The 26988-nt window shown below is 37.2% G+C and overlaps 2 protein-coding genes across 6 annotated transcripts in view; one reads left to right on the forward strand and one right to left on the reverse strand.

Moving 5' to 3' along the window:
- CDH18 (cadherin 18) overlaps positions 1 to 26988 on the forward strand; it is a 1275757-nt gene that overhangs the window by 47479 nt on the left and 1201290 nt on the right. The window lies entirely within an intron of this gene.
- Positions 2510 to 3447, reverse strand: LOC102407494 (60S ribosomal protein L22-like 1). Its single transcript, XM_045163643.1, has 2 exons — positions 2948 to 3447; positions 2510 to 2636 (listed from the first exon to the last, which is right to left on the reverse strand). The coding sequence occupies exons 1-2, from the start codon at positions 3295 to 3297 to the stop codon at positions 2510 to 2512; spliced, it is 477 nt and encodes a 158-aa protein (XP_045019578.1). The 5' UTR covers positions 3298 to 3447.

Below are 26988 nucleotides of genomic sequence, written 5' to 3' on the forward strand. Positions count from 1 at the left end.
GAAACCAATGTACCAGTGCTTGAAACACACAGAAAAAGTGTTTCTAGGTTGGTGTGTACATGTTAAGGGGAAGTGTTCTTTCAGTCCCAAATGAAAGTAAATCCTCCAAAAATTTTATTAGGTTCTCTGATATAGTACTGTTGAAATCTTTACCATCTTATTCATAAATTTCTTACCTATTCTGATCTCAGATAGACTTTCACTCTGGTTCTGAACATCTTTCAAGAGGATAGCACTAATCCAGTAGAGATGATCATATGCCGGATAACACAAAGGAGCAGTGTCAGGTCATGGTGAGGAACAGAATCACGCTGAATGAGGAACGGGCTCAAGCTGTAGTTAGAATTGTGTCAGGCTGTAGTGAGGAACATTGTCAAGCCACAGAGAGGAATAGAGTCGGGCTGTATTGAGGGACAGAGCCAGGCCATAGTGAGGATGTAGTGAGTAACAGGTTCATGGTGTGAGAAGGAGCAGATTCAGGCCTCTCAAGAGCTGAATTGGAAGCTGGAATCAAGAATGTGAGAAGAGAACTCACCCTATCACCACTCATGACTAGAAGCTTGTATAATGAGCCTCCAATGAGCTATATACTCAGACAGGCAAGGGCCATATTTTCCACCGTCATTCACTTTTATTGGTATGTATTTGATCAAGGTCATCAATCAGCTCTCATATTGAGCTTATCCTTCAGACTGAATATGCCTCTGAAGTTTTCCTGAATGATTTGATGGTTTGGTTTCTAGTAGAAGCACCTCTGGAGTTGATTCTTACCGGTGATTTTAAATGTTTATCATTGACAACTGAGGCTGTGCTGCATTTAAGTGTTCTCCCAGATATGTCTGCCTGCAATGCAAGAGAACTCGGGTTTACCCCTAGGAGGGGAAGACCCCCTGGAGAAGGGAATGGCAACCTACTCCAGTATTCTTGCCTAGAGAAGTCCATGGACAGAGGAACCTGGCAGACTAGAGTCCATGGGGTCGCAAAGAGTTGGATATGATTGAGAGGCTAACACTTTTTCAGTTCTCCCAGATCTCAGGTTGCACATAACCATAACACCCTGACAGATATTTTTTCTTCTTTTTTGCAGTTGTTTAAAATTTTTATACATGGCTTAAGTCTTTTTACTTAGTAGTTTTATCTGATTTTCTCTCATATGAGCCTGTCTTAAATTTTTGTAAAATGTACGTAATAATCAATGTTTACCCAAGCCCAAACATTTAAGTTATGAAGATAGATTATTGTTTCAAAATGTAGTTATTTTATTGATATAAACATATTAAAAGTTGTTGGACTAATGTAGAATTTCATGCTATCATGTATGATTTATATCTCTTAAAAGGGCTTCCCAGATGACACTAGTGGGAAAGAACCCACCTGCTAATGTTGGAGACACATAAAAGGCTTGGGTTTGATCCCTGGGTTGGGAAGATCCCCTGGGGGAGAGCATGGCAACCCACTCCAGTATTCTTGCCTGAAGAATCCCATGGACAGAGAAATATGGCGGGCTACAGTCCATGGGGTCACAAAGAGTTGGACATAACTGAAGCAGCTTAGTGCAGCATGCACATACCTCTTAAATCCATGCCTGGTACAAAGGATTCAGTAATAACTAGCTATGATGAGAAGGAGGGGGCTTATTATGTTTATTACATTTACCCTTAATTTATATTCACATGTAATTATGATTCCGATATTTTCAAGGTTATTCTGCATGTTTTTCTTTTTTTTCAAATCTAAATATTTTATTGTATAGTTACACCCCAAATTGTGCTTTTTTCACTGTATACTTTTAACCTGAGGACATCTGTAAAATTAGTATATTACATACATCCTGAAAGAAATTCCACTAACTATAAGCTATTTAAATATTGCTTATACAAAGTATTTAAAGGGGGGAAGGGGAAAAACTTATTTATAAAAGAGAAGTCTGATGTAGACTTAACGATTACTAGGGGATACAGGGGAGTAGGGTACATTGGAAGATTGACACTGGCATATACACACTACTATACATAAAACAGATGGAGTGGGAAGTGGCAACCCACTCCAGTGTTCTTGCCTGGAGAATCCCATGGACAGAGGAGCCTGGCAGGCTACAGTGCATGGGTTTCCAAACAGTTGGACATGACTGAAACAACTTAGCATACATAAAACATGTAACTAAAAAACTGCTGTATATCACAGGGAACTGGACTCAATACTGTGTAATGGTCTATATGACAAAAGGACAAGTGGATATATGTATAACTCATTCACTCTGCTATACACCTGAAACTAATTCAACACTGTAAATCAACTATACTGCAATAAAAATATAAGAAAGTATTAAAGGAAGGCCAGTACCATATAAACAAGCATACACTTAAATAAAAAGATGAATGTTTAACATACAGAGTAATGTCTTTTTTTTTTCTACTGATAAGCTAAAGGTCCATTTCAAGATGTTTCTTTCTTTAGTATGGTTAATTTGTTTTATTAGCAAGCAAAGCCCTATAAAAGATGGCATCATCTAGTCCTTAGACTCAGATTCATCTTCATCTTGACTAATCTGGAAGTAACGAAGCTTATAAGTCTCCTTGTCAGATGTAACCACAGGAAGCCAATCATGAAGATTGTTCTTTTTAAGGTATTTCTTTTTTTTTTTTTTTTTTGCTTGTGACATCAAATTTTATTGATTTAGCAGATGGAAATTTAATCAACATTTTTCTTAAAGCAAGAGCTTCAGGTTATATATATATTCACCTTTGTAAATTCTAATTCCTTTTCTTTTTTTTTTAATTTAATTTTATTTTAAACTTTACATAACTGTATTAGTTTTGCCAAATATCAAAATGAATCCGCCACAGGTATACATGTGTTCCCCATCCTGAACCCTCCTCCCTCCTCCCTCCCCATTCCATCCCTCTGGGTCGTCCCAGTGCACCAGCCCCAAGCATCCAGTATCGTGGTAAAGTACTTCAAATACCTTTTAGAGAACTGTTTCTCAGAAACGACTATGATTTTATTCTTGAAGTGTTCAATGTGAATGACATTCCCAAGATTTCCAGTCTTTCCATTCACTTTAACCTTCTCCCACAGAAACTGTTCAACATTTCCAGAATCAAAAATTCCATCTTCTACTGGATGAGTAAACTCCAAATTAAACTTCCAGGTTGATTTTTTAGGCTTCTTGTCTTTCTTCTGCTCCATCTTGAAGGCTTGCTGCCCAATTGGAGCCTTTTTTTTTTTTTTTTTTTTTTTAAAGTTGACTTTTTCTTGTAATTTGGCGTTACCTGGAATTTGATGAGTATGTTTCATAGACTTAATTGCAAGTTAGGAAAAACAATAGGTACAATGAGAATTAAATGTGAGTACTTTGAGAAGACACGTGTCTATATACTTTCTCAGGTTGTGATTGAAGTATTGATAGCATCTGTGACATTTCTATCACCTGATATATTTAAAACAACGTGGGACAATACTAAAGCTTTAGTGAAATAAGATGGATTTGCTCACATTATGTGCAGATGTGAATAATCATTAATATAGCTAATTCAGAAATTAAAATTCAGGAATTAAATATTTAGGCAATTAGTTTTATTAAATGAATAAACATTTTGACAGCTTATCCACTAAAATACCTTGTTCAGTTCTTTCACATTTGAGGTGAGGAAACTGAGGCTTCAGTGGGTTAAGTTACTTGTCTGAGTTTACGTGAGTTATGAGGGACAGTCAGGTCTCCAATCAGGAAATTTTTAAGCAAAATCCAGTTCTTTTTTCTACAACAAGCTTCTTCTTCATTGTGTTTATTATTTTCCTCTGAGGGTGTGTGTGTGTTTGTGTGTGTGTTTGTGTATGTGTGTATGTGTGAATGATGATGGTGGCAGTGAGTAACAAATATTACATAGTTTTTATAAAGTTATTGTACCTAACACAAAACTTTAATTTAGACACCAACATAGTCAAAATGCTTGCTAAATTTTTCTTTTTAATGTACTTCTAGCTCTTTCCCAAATACTGAACAGCCCTATCCACCAACTTCACATTGATTTCAAATATCAGAAAAATTCTCCCATTGTTTTATTATTAAAAAACACTTTGTTATAAGGTCTTATGATTCCTGTTTTCAGTCTGCACAGCTCTTCTGGATTGTTGGCAAGAGATATTATCAATGGAATTTAGAAGCAGCAAGCTAACATTAATTCTGTATAGATATATGCAGTAATCTCATGGTTAAGATTTTACTAGAAAGGCAATGTAAAAAGTAAAAAAACAAACAAACAAAAAAACTAAATCTTTTTTTTTTTTTTAGTTTCATGACATAATTTATTTCAAGTGAGGATATCAGGAAAGTTTACTTTCCATAAACTGCTCTCAGATGTCTGTGCCTGAGGACTTTGATGATAAGAACTTAGCAATGTAGATACATATCCTCTGAGTCCTCAGATGGGACGACTGCAGTAAAAAGATCAAATATAGCCCAATAGAAGTGAGTCTCAATATGAAATTTCACACAATATGTAATTTAAAATTAGTTACCTGTAATATTGTTTTCTTCTCCATTTCTACTAAGAAGCTGATTTGGGATTCATTTATATTCAGTAAACAAAATGAAATCTCTTTCTGTCACTGCTCCTAGCCTCAAAGCCTAGAGGAGTGCGGCAGAGATTAATGGTCATGATTAGCTCCCAACAGGTTGTGGTTTCATGCCCCAGTGATCGTTCTGTCATTATTCTGCATGAGATGCAGCTAGAGCCACATATGCTTTCAGCCACAAAGCCAGACAAGACCAAAAGGTCAGGCCACTTAGTAGCTTGATATTCCCTCATTCTGGCACGTATACTCCCAGCAAAAAACCATTGGGATTATATAATTACCGTATTAACATGGATATATTAGGTTATGTGGTAGGGTCTATTGTGAAGTATAATAGATTAAAATTAAGGAAAGAACCATTTCCTTTACAGCATCCAGTTGTCTAGTGTATTCAACAGGAAGAATATACTAGACAAGTGGCTTTGATCAATCAGGAGTAGTTTGGTTTTTTTCTAATTTATTTATTTTTTATTGAAAAATAATTGCTTTACAGAATTTTGCTGTTTTCGGTCAAACCTCAATATGAATCAGCCATAGGTATGCATATATCCCCTCCCTTTTGAAACTCCCTCCCATCTCCCTCCCCACCCCACCCCTCTAGGTTGGTACAGAGTCCCTGTTTGAGTTTTCTGAGCCATACAGCAAATTCCCATCGGCTATCTAATTTAATCAGGAGTAGTTTTGAAACAAGCTCTCACCCCCACACGTCATCTCATTCTTAATCATTCTATTTTGTGAATTGCAGATTTTGAATTTCTCCCTATTTCTTACATTCCCACTTACTCTATATTTTAGGAAAATGGTACTAAGTCTGTCAGTGTCTCTGCACTTCTCTCTGTTGCAAGTCAAACCATAACTTTGAGTTTATCATTCAAAAGAGTAGGTGCTTTTCCTATTACAAAATAGAATAGCCCTCAAATTAAATCCTCTAAGCTCCATTGGGACATAAAAATTTAAAATAAGCCTGCTCCTAAACTTTTTCAAATTCCCCAAATGGATTTTCACTAAATACTTCATATTTCTCACAGGTATGGAATATGGGGATTAGGGTGGCACAACTTTAAGTTGCTATAGTCAAATGCTGCCAGATTTTGATAACAAGAAGAGTAAATAGTATTTCACAAAACTAGGAACTTTAAGCAAATTTTCTCATATGCTTTTATTCCTCAAAAAAATTGTTTTTTCCTCAGAAGTTTTCCCATACATTGAAAAGAGTATATGGCACTGGTTTCATTTTACCTGTAGGCTCTGGTGCTAGTTTAATTCTAGATGTCTAGTACTCAAATTATAAGGCATTTGATTCTTCATGATTTACAGCTCTAGTATCCTTTACCCCCAAAGAGCTTAACCATCCTTGTTGCATCAGTGAGTTTTCTGTTTCTTTCAGTTCCCCTTTATAGTGTGTTTTATAAAATAATAATTTATAGGAACACATATGTCAAGTATCTTAAAATGTCAAAGTACTGCTAATCCATATAGAATAATATTAGTTTCACTATATGTAGCATTTAATAATTTCAAAATTAAGTAACTAATAGATTTCAGTCCTTTCCAAAATTAAAAGAATCAGTTTTTAAAGGGGTGCTAACTTTATTATGAGAATGAATAACATATTTATGAAAATAATATCTCTGTTCCATTATTATATACATGTCTGTTAAACTGAATATAAATCAAACATTTTTGGAAGTAAATAATATAAATATTATTTAACTCTCTATTAGTTTATTCCCAATTGCCTATTAATAAAGAGAAATGGAAACTAAGATTTAGGATGATTGAATGATGCATGGGAATCATTACTTTTTATCCTAAAGGGGAAGTAATGCTCATAGCTTAAGTGAAAAGTCACACCAAGATGTTTCAGAATCGGAATACTTGGAGTTGACTTCCTGTATAATTTCTAAGCTATTCAAATTATTTCTAAATATTATGATCTTTTATAAATATAGTCCAAAGGATCATTCCATAGAGTTTGCAGTTCAACCTAGAATAGGGTAAATCATGGGAAAAATATTTCATACTACTACCTGATCTCAGAAATGGAGCTACTATGTGCTGATTAAAAAGATAGAAAGCAAACATTGACTGTATAATGGAACATTTTTCAGTGTTCATATTTGCTTTAAGGGCTTGATTACATATTTATTTATGGATATTATTACAATTTTAGTTAAATATTTACTATAAGCTTTCCAGGAGAATATGTGTGTATGCATAAATACCTACACACACATGCCTTTAGAAACACTCCAAAACAAATCATAAAAATACAGCTTAAAAAAGGCATTCAAAATGTTAGGTATGTTAAAGAAAACTTTAACATATGATAATGAATTGGGTACCAGATAATTACTAGACTCTTGTGAAATTCTTTAGTGATTAAGTGAGGTAATGAGTATTTCTTTCAGTTCTATTTTAAACTTCTGTTGGAGAGAAATATAATTGTTATAAGAATGGGCAGACTGTTGAATTTTATTCCATGTTTAATTACCCACTCTTTTCTGACCAAGAAGAAGAGTAAATTTCAGGGTATGGGTAAATTGACCAAATTTCAAGTATGGTAAATTTCATGCAACTTTTTCCTTTTTCTCCACCATTCATTTATGCCCCAAATAAGTTTCAATTCATTAGACATTCATTAGAGATTCAGTAGTTGGTTATACCTGTAGCATTCATATCCATGAGTGAGACAGTGCGTGGCTGGATCTGTGGGGGAAAATGGAGTGTTGAAGCCATAGGGGTGGTAGTGTGCACAGGTCAATGGTACAATATCTGTAGGCTAGTGGGTGAGTCATGAGCTAAATGATCTGCAAGAAACTAAATGTTCTAATGCAGTGTGTTAGGTGGTGAGATGGAAAATGAAACATCACATCATCGTGTTCTCTTTTAAAAATTTGCAGCTATAACGTAAACTACATGTGTGAAAAAATTAGGCACTTTTGAGCAAAATTATGCCCCGACCAGTAATACTGAAGAAGCTAGGGTTGAACAGTTCTATGAAGACCTACAAGACATTCTAAAACTAACACCCAAAAAAGATGTCCTTTTCATTATAAGTGACTGGAATGCAAAAGTAAGGAGTCAAGAAACACCTGGAGTAACAGGTAGATTTGGCCTTGGAGTACACAATAAAGCAGGACAAAGGCTAATAGAGTTTTGCCAAGAGAACACACTGGTCAGCAAACACACTCTTCCAACAACATAAGAGATGATTCTACACATGGACATCACCAGAGAGTCAATACCAAAATCAGGTTGATTATCTTTGCAGCCAAAGATGGAGAAGCTCTATACAGTAAGCAAAAACAAGATCAGGAACTTACTGTGGCTCAGATCATTGAACTCCTTATTGCCAAATTCAGACTTAAATTGAAGAAAGTAGAGAAAAACTCTAGACCATTCAGGTATGACCTAAATCACATCCCTTAAGATCATACAGTGGAAGTGACTCAAGGTGTTAGATCTGATAGACAGAGTGCCTGAGGAACTATGGAGGGAGGTTTGTAACATTGTACAGGAGGCAGGGATGAAGACCATCCCCAAGAAAAACAAATGCAAAAAGGCAAAATGGCTGTCTGAGGCGGCCTTACAAATAGCTTTGAAAAGAAGAGAAGCAAAAAGCAAACGAGAAAAGGAAAGATACATCCATTTGAATGCTGAATTCCCAACAGTAGCAAAGAGAGAGAGAAGAAAGCCTTCCTCAGTCATCAGTGCAAAGAAATAGAGGAAAACAATAGAATGGGAAAGACTAGAGATCTCTTCAAGAAAATTAGAGATACCAAGGGGACATTTCATGCAAAGATGGGCTCAATAAATGACAGAAATGCTATGGACCTAACAGAAGCAGAAGATATTAAGAAGAGGTGGCAAGAATACACAGAAGAACGATACAAAAAAGATCTTCATGACCCAGATAACCACGATGGTGTGTAATCATTCACCTAGAGCCAGACATCCTGGAATGCAAAGTTAAGTGGGCCTTAGGAAGCATCACTATGAACAAAGTTAGTGGAGGTGATGGAATTCCAGTTGAGCTATTTCAAATCCTAAAAGATGATGCTGCGAAGGTGCTACACTCAATATGCCAGCAAATTTGGAAAACTCAGCAGTGGCCACAGGACTGGAAAAGGTCAGTTTTCATTCCAATACCTAAGAAAGGAAATGCCAAAGAATGCTCAAACTACCACACAATTGCACTCATCTCACATGCTAGCAAAGTAATGCTCAAATTTCTCCTAGGTAGACTTCAACAGTACGTGAACCATGAACTTCCAGGTGTTCAAGCTATATTTCTAAAAGGCAGAGGAGCCACAAATCAAATCACCAACAGCCATTGGATCATCAAAAAAGCAAGAGAGTTCCAGAAAAATATCTACCTTCGCTTTAATGACTATGCCAAATCCTTTGAATGTGTGAACCACAACAAACTCTGGAAAATTCTTCAAGGGGTGAGAATATCAGACCATCTGACCTGCCTCTTGAGAAATCTGTATGAAGTTCAGGAAGCAACCATTAGAACTGGACATGGAGCAACAGACTGGTTCCAAATAAGGAAAGGAGTACGTCAAGACTGTATATTGTGACCCTGATTATTAACTTATATGCAGAGTACATCATGAGAAATGCTGGGCTGGATGAAGCACAATCTGGAATCAAGATTTCTGGGAGAAATATCAGTAACCTCAGATATGCAGATAACACCACCCTTATGGCAGAAAAAAAGGAGGACTAAAGAGCCTCTTGATAAAACTGAAAGAGGAGAGTGAAAGAGTTTGCTTAAAACTCAACATTCAGAAAACTAAGATCATGGCATCTGTCCCATGACTTCATGGCAAATAGATGTGGAAACAATGGAAAGAGTGGCTGAGTTTATTTTCTTGGGCTCCAAAATCACTGCAGATGGTGACTGCAGCCTTTAAATTAAAAGACTCTTGATCCTTTGAAGAAAAGTTATGACCAAGCTAGACAGCAGAGACATTACTTTGCCAACAAAGATCTGTCTAGTCAAAACTATGGTTTTTCCAGTAATCATGTATGAACGTGAGTCCTGTACTATAAAGAAAGCTGAGTGCTGAAGAATGGACGCTTTTGAACTGTGGTGTTGGAGAAGGCTGTTGAGATTCCCTTGGACTGCAAGGAGATCCAGCCAGTCCATCCTAAAGGTTATCAATCCTGAATATTCATAGGAAGGACTGATGCTGAAACTGAAACTCCAATATTTGGCCACCTTATGCAAAGAGCTGACTCATTTGAAAGAATAAGGCCCTGATGCTGGGAAAGATTGAGGGCAGGAGGAGAACATGATGACAGCGGATGAGATGGTTGGATGACCTCACCTACTCAATGGACATGCGTTTCAGTAAACTCTGGGAGTTGATGATGGACAGGGAGGCCTGGTGTGCTGCAGTCGATGGGGTCGCCAAGAGTCAGACACAACTGAGCAGCTGAACTGAGCAAAATTATACATAAAAAGTGTTAATACTATATCTACTATAAGATTATGTATGAGAAAGAGAAATCCATGAGATGGGCTAAATGCTGGTGGACATCAGGTTCTGAGAGAGACCTGTGGCAAAGGACAAGAGGGTGTTAGCAAGCCCACCCTCCCACATGGAGGCGCACTGTTGAGAAAACAAAGGTTAACAGGTTTCACCAATTCAGAGGCTGTTACTTGAAGATTTAGAACACCCAAAGCTCCTACTGGCTTTTTTATGCAGAAGAAAGCTTTTCATCATTGTGCCCCTCCACACCAATACCTTCTCCAGCTCTAACAGTCAAAAATGCCATATTCATTTGAAGTCAAATGAAAGTGGGGCCACTAGAGTTTCCTGAACAGTTAAATTCTAACAACCCTGGTGTCTTTCTTACCACTGTGGATGTTCTGCCCTGTCAAATTCCTCTCACTAGAAAGTCTTCTCTGAAGCACCATACACACGAGAGTAACTTGTCGAGTCCTAGGCTAGCTGAGTTCTACCAAGCTCCTCTTGGAACTCTGTTTATGACTATTTCCTGTCCGCTGATAAGAAGCCCTTTGCGGCACTGGTACTAATTCCCAGGTTCCAATCATGTCTCTGTTCTCAGAAACATTAGGAAGGTTTATTTTTGCCAAAACACTTTTCTTGGTGTTTTCTTTTACCTCTCACCTCGTTGTTATTTGCTGAATTCTGAACTCTTTGGGGAAATAAGCAATATGTTTATAACTATTGAGTAAGTGGATAGAAGGATTTTGCTGGCAACAGTGAAATATAAGGGAAAGCAGATAATTGGCAGTATGGGGTTCTTTCTGAGAATGATTTCACTGCCAACAGTTTTAGCTATTTTTGTAGTGATATAAAAGAAAAATAGGAATTTGGAAATATTTTAGAGTTTAAAATATAATTTAACCTCTGTTCCCACCCCCCTCTCCCCCCTCCTCCGGTGGTTAGATTTATTTTTCCTTTCTTTTCTCATTGAAATGGATATTTAAGAAAAGTTGGTAATGGGAAATCCAGGAACAGTGTAAGGATTCTAAAAGCTGTTTAAACTTTACTGTGTCTTTTAATGAAAAGGAAGTCACATATAAGAAACAGATGGCCATTCAAAGGAATTCAGATTTAATTAAAAAAAATTATTGGAGAAAATAAGTTTAGATAGAATTCATGGTATTTGCAAAAAAAAAATAATAAACAACACAATTGCTTCCTTAAACAAAGCAATAGAATTTATGAAGGGGCCTCAGCTATATGTTGGAGAAGGCAATGGCACTCCACTCCAGTACCCTTGCCTGGAAAATCCCATGGATGGAGAAGCCTGGTAGGCTGCAGTCCATGGGGTCGCTAAGAGTCAGATGCGACTGAGTGACTTCACTTTAACTTTTCACTTTCATGCATTGGAGAAGGAAATGGCAACCCATTCCAGTGTTCTTGCCTGGAGAATCCCAGGGACGGGGGAGCCTGGTGGACTGCCGTCTATGGGGTCACACAGAGTCAGACACGACTGAAGTGACTTAGCAGCAGCAGCTGTATGTAGATAAATCAGACTTATAGAGATTTTTCAAATTTTAGGTGCTAATTTCCTTGCCTATTTGCTTAACTCTAATTCTTTTCCACTAAAGTAGTAGTTTATGACCTTGGGTATATATTCGTATTGTGTAGGAAGTTCTTATTTGTTTATTCACATTATTTATTTGGATTAGAATAGGTATAAGTAATTCTTTAAGGTTTTGCAGGTGGTTCCAAGATACAAGCAGGGTTGAAAAACACTGTGGTAGGAGTGAGGAAGTCTCTCTTTGTGAATGGTACAGATACAGACAATATCACTTCTATATAATAAATTAGTGAGTATATTTATTCATTTTATAATGCATAACACCTGTTACAATCCCTCCATGGTTCAGTGTTTAGAAAAGGACAAATTAGTGCTGATTTATGTCCTTCTTCAAGATTATGATATCTGTCAATCTAGAAACCATCTACAAAATTACCTGTGCCCATTTTGATACAGGGTAAGTTTGTTTTCTTTGAAATATACTCTTTTAACCTATGAAAGGATAATGGCTCTTCTGAAATAGCATGCATTACAAAAATCATTTTATTAATGAAAATGTTTCACTATAAGAGAAACCTGAGTGCTAGGAATTAGGTAGTAGGTAACCTCAAGCTCACTACACACACATATATATCAGTTCAGTTCAGTAGCTCAGTTGTGTCCGACTCTTTGCGACCCCATGAATCGCAGCATGCCAGGTCTCCCTGTCCATCACCAACTCCCGGAGTTCACTCAGACTCATGTCCCATCGAGTCGGTGATGCCATCCAGCCATCTCATCCCCTGTCGTCCCCTTCTCCTCCTGCCCCCAATTCCTCCCAGCATCAGGGTCTTTTCCAATGAGTCAACTCTTCACATGAGGTGGCCAAAGTACTGGAGTTTCAGCTTTAGCATCAGTCCTTCCAGTGAACACCCAGGACTGATCTCCTTTAGAATGGACTGGTTGGATCTCCTTGCAGTCCAAGGGACTCTCAAGAGTCTTCTCCAACACCACAGTTCAAAAGCATCAATTCTTTGGTGCTCAGCTTTCTTCACAGTCCAACTCTCACATCCATACATGACCACAGGAAAAACCATAGCCTTGACTAGACGAACCTTTGTTGGCAAAATAATGTCTCTGCTTTTGAATATGCTATTTAGGTTAGTCATAACTTCCCTTCCAAGAAGTAAGCGTCTTTTAATTTTATTGCTGCAATCACCATCTGCAGTGATTTTGGAACCCAGAAAAATAAATTCAGCCAGTGTTTCCACTGTTTCCCCATCTATTTCCCATGAAGTGATGGGACTAGGTGTCATGATCTTCGTTTTCTGAATGTTGAGCTTTAAGCCAACTTTTTCACTGTCTTCTTTCACTTTCATCAAGAGGGTTTTTAGTTCCTCTTCACTTTCTGCCATAAGTGTGGTGTCATCTGCATATCTGAGGCTATTGATATTTCTCCTGGCAATCTTGATTCAGGTTTGTGCTTCTTCCAGCCCAGCATTTCTCATGATGTACCCTACTTATAAGTTAAATTACATATATATATATATATATATATATATATATATATATATTTTCTTGAAAGTGCTTCAGTTACAAAGGACTTTCCAAATGACATGGTTTAAAACCTAAACATCAATGTGCAAATCCATTTTTTGAGCAAATATTTGCTTTATTCAAAACTGTGAGGTGTTTTTATTTTTTCACTAATATTGCAGATCTTTAACATACTAAGCATTAACATTATCATCATTTATTTTTATGAAAATAGCAGAATGGCATTCAAACTGGAAGCTATTTTTGCCTAAGCATCTTTTTTTCCCCTCTAAACCTAAACTGCTCCCCAGTTCTTTAGATTTTATAATCAATTAAAAAAGTCAGACTAATAGAAATTACAGTCCCCAGTTAGTCTACTGGGTTTTTAGATTATTAAAAATATAGTGTAAAATTGCTGTGGGAAAGAAAGTCTTTAATCAGCATATCTTGAAGAATATATATTTTTTTGCTCATAAATATTAACTGCTACAAAAATTTGTCCTCATGTGGTAAAAAATTAAAACTAGAAGAGTAGACAAAATATATGAAATGATTTTACACATCACACAATAAGCACCACAGAACTGTGATCCCTGAGAAAAGGGAAATTATGAAATGAGGTGTTTTCCAGAACACAGCATAAGGAGTTGAAAGCAAAGTACACCCCAATCATCTGACTGAGCTGAGGAGACAGAGGCTAGAATTTGGAGAAGTAAAGATGGCTAAAAATGATGGAGCAGCCTTCTGAAGTTAGACATTGCACAGAGACCTCCAAAAATATACACTTTGTTCTGAGAGGAAATGACTGAAGATTAAAGAAAGAATCATTAGAAATAAGTAGAAAAAATATTCCCCAGAGCTGGGAATAGTTTATAATCCCTAGAGTTTAGAAGAGAGACCTCGGTTACATGGGGCATTGGGGAAACTCCTCAGTAGGACTTTGTGTGGTAGGCAGACTCTCTCCCTCCTGGAGAAATGTGATCTTCACACTCTAATCCTTTGTGTTGGTTGTGTTACATGGCAGAGGGACATTACAAGTGAAACCTAGATTATAGACCTTAGAATAGAGCAAGCTTCCCCTATGACTCAGCAAGTGAAAAATCTGACTGCAGTGCAGGAGACACAAGTTCAGTCTCTGGGTTGGGAAGATTCTCTGGAGCAGGAAATGGCAACACATTACAGTATTCTTGCCTGAAAAATCTCACGGACAGAGTCACATAGTCAGACACAACTGAGCCACTGAACAGACAGAGATAACTATAATAGATTCATTGAGAGGACTTTTAACAGACATTTAATTATTATATAGTGAAATATACAAACAATTAGCTAATTAAGAAAATGACAATAACCTAACCTTAAAATAGAGAGGTTATCCTGGATTAGCTAGTTGCACCAGATGTAATCCCTTGTTCATTAAAAATGGAAAAGGAGGGCAGAACAATCAGTCAAAGAAATGTTGGAGCAGAGGGAAAAAGCAGGAGAGATAGCAAGCATGTCTTGCTTTGACTTGTCCTTGTTGGCCTTGAAGATGAAGCCAGGGGTTCATGCAAGAGTCCAGGAATGAAGGTGGTTTCCAAAAGCTAAATACTATTCTCAGGTGGCAGGAAGCATGTAAATCATAACCTTAGTCCTACAACCTTAAGGAACTGAATTCTGCCAATAAGATGAATGAACAAGAAATAGTTTCTCTCTGGTATATTTCTGTCAGCATTTAATAATATCTCCAAGTGGCTGTTATTTGAAGATTATTGCATTGATCCATGTATTTTGACAGTATATTTTAAGCAATTTTTCCCCCAACTGAAAAACATGCAGTAAGAAAATGCTGTAATTATAAGGAAGTTCTGTGTCCAAGGTAAGCCATAATCAGAACAAAGCACAAATCTAAAACTAAAAGTCACACACAAAAGATTAGTATATATCTATGGTAAACTGATGCAAAGAACTCAGAAGTTAGCCATCAAGGGTTATGATATGCTAAATAATCTACAGATCATATTTTATTATTATAGTTTTAGAAGTCAAAGAGAAGGCAGTACAATGTGCAATAATTAAAAGCCTATAGGATATGTAAAAAGATTAAAAAAATCTGGGCTACTTAGCTTCATAAAGAAACAGCAATGGTTAATTTTAATAAAACTCTTAAAGATTAGGCCTCATTTCTTTCTCTTTCTTTCTTTCTCATTCATCTCTTTCTTTCATCCCTTCTTTTTTTTCTATTTAAAAAATGTGAAAATTTATTCTATATGGTGGATGAAGAAATTTCTTATAGTAATGGTGCTAAGGGTGGATGGATGAAGTATGAAGAGTATAAAATTCAATTAAGGACAGATATGTTCAGAACAAAGTCACCATGAGTGAAAAATTTAGTTTTCAGTTATGAAGAAACCTGGATTAAAAAAAAATAGACAAAGGAAAAAATCACTTTCTTTCTACTCAAAAATGGTTTAAGTGTTGCCTCTATGAAAACTGATAAGTCCAATTGTATGATGTCTGTTTTGCACCTCTACTTTGGAGTGTAGATAAACATACTCATTTCATTTTAAAAATAGGTATTAGATTATTAATATTTATGATTCATTTATAGTCTGACAGAGAAGCCTGTACATATATTTAGACATTGTTTCAATTTAGCATGTTTTAAGTCCCTCCTACCCATTTGATTTATAAATCTGAAATCACAAAATTTTATGCTACATATGTATTTAAATAATATTACAGTTCAGCATAAATTAAAACCTTAAATAAGTAAAAATCTCTTATTTCTTTTTGCATGCCTACTACTTGCCCTTTATAATCAGCCTGGTTTTCAGATATAGTGAGATTTTTTTTTTTCCTCCTTTGAGGAGTATATTCATTTGCTAGTGCTTCCGTTATCCACAAACCACGGTGCTAAAAAAAAGAAATGTGTTGTCTCACAGTTCTGGAGGATAGAAGTTCAAGATCAAAAGTTGGCAGAGCTGGTCCTTTCTGAGGCTGTGAGGAAATCTGTCCCATACCTCTCATATCGCTTTCAGTGATTTGTTGGCAGAGTTCAGAGTCTCTGGCTTGTAGAAACATTGTAATGATCCTTGCCTTCTTCTTCACATGGATTTCCCCATGTTTGCAACTCTACTTCCAAATGTTCACTTTTTAGGAATACACTAGGAGAAGGAAATGGCAACCCACTCCAGTATTCTTGCCTGGAGAATCCCAGGGACAGGGGATCCTGGTGGGCTGCCGTCTATGGGGTCACACAGAGTCGGACAAGACTGAAGCGACTTAGCAGTAGCAGTCATGTTGGATCAGGACCCAACCTAATTACCTCATTTTAACTTGATTATCTCTGTAAGTTGTTCATTCTTCAGTCACGAAGTTGTGTCTAACTCTTTGTGACCCCATGGATTGCAGCACCCCAGTCTCCCCTTCCCTCCACTATTTCCCAAAGTTTGCTCAAATTCATGTCCATTGAGTTGGTGATGCTATGTAACCATCTTATCCCCTGACTCCTTACTTTTCCTGTTGACTTCAATCTTTCTCAGTGTCAGAGTCTTTTCCAGTGAGTCAGCTCCAGGAGATAGTGGAGGACAAAGAGCCTGGCATGCTTCAACTTAGTGTCTGCACAATAAGAGGTCTGGCTCTGATGACCATCTGGCCTATCTGCTTATGGCTCATTTAGCAGCCTTTCCGAAAAAGGCATGCCACTCCTTTTCTGATGACACAGTTAAAGACCTAAAACCACAGAGTACTGGTCTGGTTATACTCCATCATTAGTTTTGCTACTTCTCATATTGTTACCTTCAAATTCCCAACAGGAAATTGGTTTCAGAACCATATCAACCCTCAGAGCACCTTTCATCACGTAAGGGACATGGCTGCCTTCTCCCGAGGCAAAGGCTTAGAAGAGAACCACTGAGCTCTAAAGACTTTACTGTCTTCTCTTCCTCTTTGTTTCTCCTTCTCCTCACTTCCAGAACTTCCTTGTTGCTTAAAACAGTAGGGCACGGCTGATTAACAAGAGCTCTGGGTTTCTCATGCATAAACATACAGACTTGAGACCTCTAGGCTTGGTTGTTGATAGCCCAACAAATGACACAGGAACCTGGAAAATCCTTTCTCTCTCGATGGAACTTGTTTCTCACAGCTAGTATCTTGCTGTCAAATCTTACTTTTCATGTCAAAGATGAATTTTACCAGCTTTTAAGTTTCCTTATTATAAACAATATAAAACTTTTATTGAAGTATAGTTGATGTATAATATTATATGCTACAAGTGTACAATATAATGATTCACATTGTTGAAAGTTATACTCAATTTATGGGGCTTCTCTGGTAGCTCAGCTGGCAAAGAATCTGCCTGCAATGCAGGAGACCCCAGTTCGACCCCTGGGTCAGGCAGTTCTCCTGGAGAAGGGATAGGCTACCCACACCAGTATTCTTGGGCTTCGCTGCTGGCTAAGATGGTAAAGAACCTGCTTGCAATCAGAAGGTGTAAGAGACACTGGTTCAATCCCTGGGTCAGGAATATCCCCTGGAGGAGGGAATGGCAGCCCACTCCAGTATTCTTTCCTGGAGAATTCCCATGGACAGAGAAGGCTGATGGGCCACAGTCCATGGAGTCATAAAGAGTTGGACATGACTGAGCGACCAAGCACAGCACAGCATACTCCATTTGTAATTATAATAAAATATTGAGATTTCCATGAACAGAGGAACCTGGCAGGCTACAATCCATGTGGTAGCAAAGAGTCAGACATGACTGACCCATTAACACACAGAGACATTGTCTATATTCCTGTGTTATGCAATATATCCTTACAGCTTATGCAGTCTAATAGTTCATACCTCTTAATCTCCTACCAATATACTGCCCCCACCCGCTTTCCTCTCCCCACTAATTTGTTCTCTATATCTGTGAATCTTCTTTTTTGTTATGCTTACTAGTCTGTTATATTTTTTAGATTCCACATATAAATTATCTCATGCAGTATTTGTCTTTGATTTATTTCACTTAGCATAATGCCTTATAAGCCCATCCATGTTGCTGCAAATGGCAAAATTTCATTATTTTTATGGCTGACTACCATTCCATTGTATAAATATATAGTAAGTCCCCTACTTATGAATAATTTTCATTATGAAAGCATTTTCATTAAGTCCAGTTTGTTCGATAAGTCCAACAAACTTAGCCTAAGTACCCAACAAACACAATTGGCTGTATAGTACTGTACTATGATAGGTTTGTAATCCTTTTCACACAAATAATATGTACATAAAAAGGGAACAAAAAATAAAACACATTTGATATTATACTACAGTACCTTAAAAGGTGCAGTAGTGCATTATAACCACTGGCATTCAGGGGTTGGCATACACATTTCCACCTTTGAAAATGTGTAATTTAAAGGGTTGTATGTAGGGTATTTACTATGTATCATATCTTCTTTATCCATTCCTCTCCTGATGGACACTTATGTTTTTTCCATATCTTGGTGATAGTAAATAATGCTGCTATCAACATTGGGGTGCATGTTTCTTTTCAAATTAGTATTTTTGTTTTGGGGATGTATACCCAGTAGTCGGAGAAGGCAATGGCACTCCACTCCAGTACTTTTGCCTAGAAAATCCCATGGACAGAGGAGCCTGGTAGGCTGCAGTCCAGGGGGTCGCTAAGAGTCGGACACGACTGAGTGACTTCACTTTCACTTTTCACTTTCATGCATTGGAGAAGGAAATGGCAACCCACTCCAGTGTTCTTGCCTGGAGAATCCCAGGGATGGGAAGCCTGGTGAGCTGCCGTCTACGGAGTCGCACAGAGTCGGACACAACTGAAGTGACTTAGCAGCAGCAGTAGCATACCCAGTAGTGGAGAAGGCAGTGGCACCCTACTCCCGTACTCTTGCCTGGAAAATCCCATGGATGGTGGAGCCTGGTAGGCTGCAGTCCATGGGGTCGCTAAGAGTTGGACACAACTGAGTGACTTCACTTTCACTTTTCACTTTCCTGCATTGGAGAAGGAAATGACAACCCACTCCAGTGTTCTTGCCTGGAGAATCCCAGGGATGGGGGAGCCTGGTGGGCTTCTGGCTATGGGGTTGCACAGAGTTGGACATGACTGAAACGACTTAGCAGCATACCCAGTGGTAGAATTGCTGGGTCAGATTATATGACTAATAAGTTGTTAATATGCCAACATTTATAAATAACCCATACAACTCAACATTGATAAAATCAAGTAACTCTGTTAAAAAATGGGAAAAAGAACTGAATAATCATTTTGTCAAAGAGGAAATGTGAATGGCCATTAGGAACATGGAAAGATATTCAACATCCTTAATCATCAGGGAAATGCAAATCAAAACTACAATGAAATATCACCTCACACCAGTCAGAATGGCTGTCATCTTAAAGAACACGGATAATGAATGTTGGTGAGGGTATGGAGAAAAGGGAAACCTCGTACACTGGAGTGTCAGTCAGAATATAAATTGGTGCAGCCACTGTTATAACAGTAAGAAAGTTTCTCAGGAAACTAAAAATGAATTTTACCAGATTATTATTCTTAGAAGTGCTTCTCTAAAATGCCAACGTCACCACTCATCTCTCTAGCCATCTAAATCAAAGAAGGATAGTTCTGTGCTGTAGAAGAATAAAAAGAAAAGCAAATTCATTTGTATTTTTCCACACATTCACAGACAATAGTACATATACAAGTTAAAACTTAGCAAAACATGTGACATCCAAAAATAGAATCTTATACAATTCTGGCTCACTGAAGAGATTAATAAAAGTCATATCTTTACAGTCAGTCTAACTAGTTACAAAAATCAAAAATATCAAATCATTAAATTTATATTATGTTTAGCTGATTATGTTGAACTAAAGAAGTGTCAAATAACCACCAGGCAGTCACTTCCTCCTACTTCCACAACAAGAACATTAGCCCTGTGTCAGCATTCTTTTGAGAAATGGAGTTTTACAGAGGAAGGAATCAAAGGATACTTCTAGAGTAATCAGTGCACACACACATACACACCATACACTTTACACACACACACACACACACATACACACACAAAAAACAAAACCCACAACACATGTTATATAGCTGAAATTAGGTACAGGCAGGGGATTATGGATATTTAGTGCTTATTACCACAATGGTCCTTCTTTTCTTTATAAAATCAGTTTTGAGATTCCAAGGTTTACAAATGAAGCTTTCAGTCTTTATCTGCATAAATAATTTATGCATGCATTCATTAGCACCTGTGCTCAATTGCTAGATAACAGTTTACTTTTGAAAAGTTTGAAAAATTATATGATATTCAGGTAGTGTGCAAAGATGACAAAGTAGGGAAACATGATAAAAAGAACAATGACTAAAGCTTTAGGCCATTCCAGGCTTGGTCACTTAACTGTCTTTTGGAATGTGATGTTTAAGTTAGAGTCTTCTCTGCATTTCTTCCTCTGTTCAATAGACAAATGTGTTTTTAACCTGAGGGACTTTGTTAATATTAACTGTAAAACATGTAAGATTTCTAGCACACATTCCTTCAGCATTGGCATTTAACACATGAGAGCACATATTGCTGTTAATGAACTTTCTAGAAAACAAATACATAAAACTGATATGTAAAAGTTTGAAAGCATAAAGATATTCAGATGCCTAGCTATGAAAATTGATAGCTGCTGAAGTAATTTTAAATAGTTATTTCAAGTGTGATTTTTTTTAATCTAGTTGAAAGTATAATCTTTATTTGAGAAATGCTAATTGAATTTTTTTTAATATAGAAAAATGCTTTTTAGTAGAGAAAGGACTACTACTCAACATTTCAAAGTACAATTTAAACTTGAGGATGCAGCCCAAGTTACTCAGTCACTCTCCCCATCTCCCTGTTGCTCAATCCCTCTCTTAATCCTCCTAGCCAATTTATTAGCTACTTCATGAATCAAATGCCTTTTAATTTTCTATTTGTTTTACATATCTTATCCAGCCTCATATTTTGCTTTTAATTTTAAAACTAGGTCAGTGAAATGGCTTATTTTGACTGTCTTAAAAGAAAAGAAAAATATTCTTCAGTTCACCACTTACTCTATAAAAAAAGTAAAAAAGAAAGAAAATACTGGATTTAATCTCTGTCATTTGCATGAACTGAATCTGTGGTGGTAAAGAAAGATATTAATGCTTCTACTGATTGTTTTTATCTTATAAACTTGGAGAAATTAGTACTGAATTTGTTTGGATTAGTATTGGTGCCCTTCTTGCTTTTCTAGTTCCCATGGTCACACCTTCTGGTTAGCACACCAGGATTCTAGAAAAGGATGGGATTCCACAAAGAGTGGTTTGCAGAACTCCCCCCACCTCCTTAATTACTCTGCAATATCTTGGGTGGTATAAAGCTGTATATTCTATGGTATGTGGATTTCTGATGACTTTGTTTAGATTGATGAAGCTAATGTAAATGTTATAAAATTAATAGCAACTTCTAAATATTAGTGCAAAGATTTTAAAGATGTAATAAGGCAAGTAAAAAAAGTAAAAATGGAATTTTCTCCTTGTTTTAGTACCCTTTTCATCAGCTACATTATAATACTTTAAAAAAAATCTCACAAGGACCAGTCCCATATGTATATATACACACCTATACATACACCTCCAGTAGCATATTGGGCACGTGCTGAGCTGGGGAGTTCATCTCTCAGTGTCATATATTTTTGTCTTTTCATACTATTCATGAGATTTTCAAGGTAAGAATGCTGAAGTGGTTTGCCATTTCCTTCTCTAGTGGACGATGCTTTGTCAGAACTCTTCACTATGACCCTTCTGTCTTGGGTGGCTCTACACAGCATGGCTCATAGTTTCATTGAGTTAGACAAGGCTGTGGTCCATGTGATCAGTTTGGTTAGTTTTCTATAATTGTGCTTTTCATTCTTTCTGCTCTCTGAGGGATAAAGACAAGAGGCTTGTGGAAGCCTTCTAATGGGAGGGACTAGCTATAAGGAAAGCTGGGTCTTGCTCTGGTGGGCAAGGCCATACTCAGTAAATTTTTAATCCACTTTTCTGCTGATGGGTGTGCTTGTATTCCCTCTCTGTGGATTGGCCTTAGGCCAGCACACAAGGGCTCCCAGGACTGTCGTTGCCAGTGCACCTACCCTTGCAGCAGGCCTCTGTTGATCCACACCTCTCAGGAAACTCCCGGAAAAAGCCAAGTTTGGCTCAGTCTCTTGTGGGGTCATTGCTCCTTTCTCCAGGGTCCTGATGTGCCCAAGGTTTTGTTGTGCCCTCAAAGAGTCTGTTTCCCTAGTCTGGTGGAACTTCTGTAATTAAATACCACTGGCCTTCCTCCTGAGAAACCTGTATGCAAGTCAAGAAGCAACAGTTAGAACCAGACATGGAACAATGGACTGGTTCTAAATTGGGAAAAGGGTATGCCAAGGTGGTACAATGTCAACCTGCTTATTATTATATGCAGTGTGCATCATGTGACATGCTGGGATGGAGGAATCACAAGCTAGAATCAAGTTGCCTGGATAAATATCAATAACCTCATATATGCAGAGGACACCACCCTTTTGGCAGAAGGTAAAGAGGAACTAAAGAGCCTTTTGATGCAAGTGAAAAAGGAGAGTGAAAAAGCTGGCATAAAACTCAGCATTCAAAAAACTAATATCATGGTATCTGCTCCCATTGTTTCATGGTGAATAGATGGGGAAACCATGGAAACTGTGACAAACTTTATTTTCTTGGGCTCTAAAGTCACTGTAGATGGTGACTTAATCATGAAAGTAAAAGATGCTTGCTCCTTGGAAGAAAAGCAATGACAAATCTAGACAGTGTATTAAGAGTATTACTTTGCTGACAGAGGTCCATATAGTCAAAGCTATAGTGTTTTCAATAGTTATGTGTAGATGTGAGAGTGGTATCATAAAGAAAGCTGAGCACTGAAGAATTGACACTTTTGAACTGTGGTGTTGGAGAAGTCTCTTGACAGTCCTTGGGACTGCAAGGAGATCAAACCAGTCAATCCTAAAGGAAATCAATCCTGAATATTCATTGGAGGGATTGATGCTGAAGCTGAATCTCAAATACTTTGGCCACCTGAGGCAAAGAGCTGACTTATTAGAAAAGGCCAGGATGCTAGGACAGATTGAGGCAGGAGGAGAAGGGGAAGACAGAGGATGAGATGGTTGAATGGCATCACCGACTCAATGGACATGAGTTTGAGTAAACTCCAGGAGATGATGAAAGACAGGGAAGCCTCTTGTAACAAAGAGTCAGACATGACTGAGTGACTGAACCATGACAAAATACGTACACATGTATGTTATATGTTTATGTCCCTGTTGGATTTCCCAGGTGACACTAGTGGTAAAGAACTTGCCTTCAATGCAGGAGACTTAAGAGACATGGGTTTGATCCCTGGGTCAGGAAGAACCTCTGGAGGAGTGCATGGCAACCCACTCCAATATTCTTGCCTGGAGAATCCCATGGACAGAAGAACCTGGTGGGCTACAGACCATGGGTTCATAAAGAATCAGATATGATTGAAACAACTTAGTATACACAAACATGTATTTGCATATTATGTATACACATACATGTTTATATATATATTTTGATTTGAGGTATACATATATAAATTATAGTACATATTAAATTTACATACATATATAAATTTTAAGATGCAAATGTATCAATATATTCATTATTAACAATTATGCTCAACAAGTATATACTGTCTCTTGATATTTTAATTATGATAATGTGCCTATTTTCTTGATGAATAGTAATTGTAAATTCACTGGAAATAAATATATAAATAAATATGGTCTCTAAAATTAGAGACAACTGACCTCTGTGATTTCCAAATCAATAAGTAAGCAGTCATTGATTTGAATTTTAAGATATTTTAAAAAGTATATTTATTTATTTATTAGTACATTTAGTAAAAAAAAATTTTCAACTTATGAATATATATATGTAAATCTGAGAGAACTGACTATAATCTATTTGTTTTCAGAGAATTAAATTTGGAATGAGGTATATCACATTCTTAACCAAAGTATTTTTTCTGAATTCTAAAGAACCAAATTGGTAAAGCATCACTGTCATACTGTAGTGAGAAGTGGTGCTTTAGTGACGTTTTAAAGAATTTCCTATGTGAGCCTGAGTTAAAGAGATGGGGATACCAGACCATCTTACCTGTCTCCTGAGAAAACTGTATATGCGTCAAGAAGCAACAGTTAGAACCCTGTGTGGATCAATTCTTGGTTAAGAATTGAGAAGGGAGTATGACAGGACTGTATGCTGTCATCCTGTTTATGTAACCTATACACTGAGCACATCATGAGATATTCTGGGCTGGATAAGTTAAAAGCTGGAATCAAGATAGGGGAAAAGTCGGCAACCTGAGATATGATATGATACCACTCTAATGGCAGAAAGCGAAGAGGAACTAAAGAGCCTCTTGATGAGGGTGAAGGAAGAGAGTGAAAGAGTGAACTTAAAACTAAATGTTTAAAAAAACTAAGATCATGGCATCTGGCCCCATTACTTCATGGCAAATAGAATGGGAAAAGGTGGAAGTAGTGACAGATTTTCTGTTCTTGGGCACAAAATCACTGCAGGCACTGACAGCAGTCGTGAAATCAGAAGACAATTGCTTCTTGGCAGAAAAGCTATGACAAATGTGGATGGTGTGTTGAAAAGCAGAGACATTACTCTACCTACAAAGGTTCATATAGTTAAGGCTATGGTCTTCACAGTGGTCATGTAAGATTGTGAGACATGGACTGTAAAGTAGGTAGAACTCCAAAGAATTCATGCCTTGAACTGTGGTGCTGGAGAAGACTCCTAAGAGTCACTTGGACAGCACAAGTATGAAACCAGTCAATCTTAAGGAAAATCAACCCTGAATACTCATTGAAAGGAACGATGCTGAAGCTAAAGCTCCAATATTTTAGCCACCTGATGTGAACAGCCAAATCACTGGAAAAGTCCCTAATGCTGGAAAGATTGAGAGCAGGAGAAGAGGGCATCAGAGGTTGAGATGGCTGGATGGTATCATCAATGAAATGAACATGAACTTGTGCAAACTGTGGCAGATGATGAGGGACAGGGAGGCCTGGAGTGCTGCAGTCCATGGAGTTACAAAAAGTTGAAAATGACTGTGCAACTGAACAGCAACAACAACATTTTTTATGATCATTTTCTCAATTCACTCTACAGACAAGTAAATCTCTTTTCTTTTTTTATTCTTTTTTTTAAATTTAATTTAATTTTATTTATTTATTTTTTTTTAATTTTATTTTGTTTTTAAACTTTACATAACTGTATTAGATTTGCCAAATATCAAAATGAATCCGCCACAGGTATACATGTGTTTAACTTTACAATATTTTATTGGTTTTGCCATATATCAAGATGAATCCACTACAGGTATATATGTGTTCCCCATCCTGGACCCTCCTCCCTCCTCCCTCCTCCCTCCCCATACCATCCCTCTGGATCATCCCAGTGTACCAGCCTCAAGCATCCAGTATTGTGCACTGAACCTAGACTGGTGACTCGTTTCATATATGATATTTTACATGTTTCAATGCCATTCTCCCAAATCATCCCACCCTCTCCCTCTCCCACAGAGTCCAAAAGACTGTTCTATACATCAGTGTCTCTTTTGCTGTCTCGTACGCAGGGTTATTGTTACCATCTTTCTAAATTCCATATATATGCGTTAGTATACTGTATTGGTGTTTTTCTTTCTGGCTCACTTCACTCTGTATAATAGGCTCCAGTTTCATCCACCTGATTAGAACTGATTCAAATGTATTCTTTTTAATGGCTGAGTAATACTCCATTGTGTATATGTACCACAGCTTTCTTATCCATTCATCTGCTGATGGACATCTAGGTTGCTTCCATGTCCTGGCTATTATGAACAGTGCTGTGATGAACATTGGGGTACATGTGTCTCTTTCCCTTCTGGTTTCCTCAGTGTGTATGCCCAGCAGTGGGATTGCTGGATCATAAGGCAGTTCTATTTCCAGTTTTTTAAGGAATCTCCACACTGTTCTCCATAGTGGCTGTAAAAGAATGAAACTAGAACACTTTCTAACACCATACACAAAAATAAACTCAAAATGGATTATAGATCTAAATGTAAGACCAGAAACTATAAAACTTCTAGAGGAGAACATAGGCAAAACACTCTCCCACATACATCACAGCAGGATCCTCTATGACCCACCTCCCAGAATATTGGAAATAAAGGCAAAAACAAACAAATGGGACCTAATTAAACTTAAAACCTTCTGCACAACAAAGGGAACTATAAGCAACGTGAAAAGACAGCCTTCAGAATGGGAGAAAATAATAGCAAATGAGGCAACTGACAAACAACTAATCTCAAAAATATATAAGCAACTCCAACAGCTCAATTCCAGAAAAATGAATGACCCAATCAAAAAATGGGCCAAAGAACTAAATAGACATTTCTCCAAAGAAGACATACAGATGGCTAACAAACACATGAAAAGATGCTCAACATCACTCATTATCAGAGAAATGCAAATCAAAACCACTATAAGGCATCATTTCACGCCAGTCAGAATGGCTGTGATCCAAAAGTCTACAAGCAATAAATGCTGGAGAGGGTGTGGAGAAAAGGGAACCCTCTTAAACTGTTGGTGGGAATGTAAATCTCTTTTCATATAGGTGGAATATAGCAATAATTTATACAATTTTAATACATAGTTGAGTTGTTAAGTATAATCATAAAAATTTACACCAACTTAGCATGTTTGTACAAATGTATATTATTTCTCTTTATCATTCCCCCTCTCATTTCTTCCCTCCCTCCATCTGTCTCTCTCATAAACATGCAAACA

This window comes from Bubalus bubalis, chromosome 19, assembly GCF_019923935.1.
Source record: "Bubalus bubalis isolate 160015118507 breed Murrah chromosome 19, NDDB_SH_1, whole genome shotgun sequence".
NCBI lineage: Eukaryota > Metazoa > Chordata > Mammalia > Artiodactyla > Bovidae > Bubalus > Bubalus bubalis.

What these genes read in the sequence shown, in the direction of transcription:
- LOC102407494 (XM_045163643.1), bottom strand. Translation starts at nt 3,297, where the DNA reads ATGAAACATACTCATCAAATTCCAGGTAACGCCAAATTACAAGAAAAA. An exon ending in AGGTATTTGAAGTACTTTAC is followed by an intron (nt 2,637 to 2,947) that starts CACGATACTGGA and finishes AAAAAAAAAAAA; the next exon opens with AAAGAAATACCTTAAAAAGA.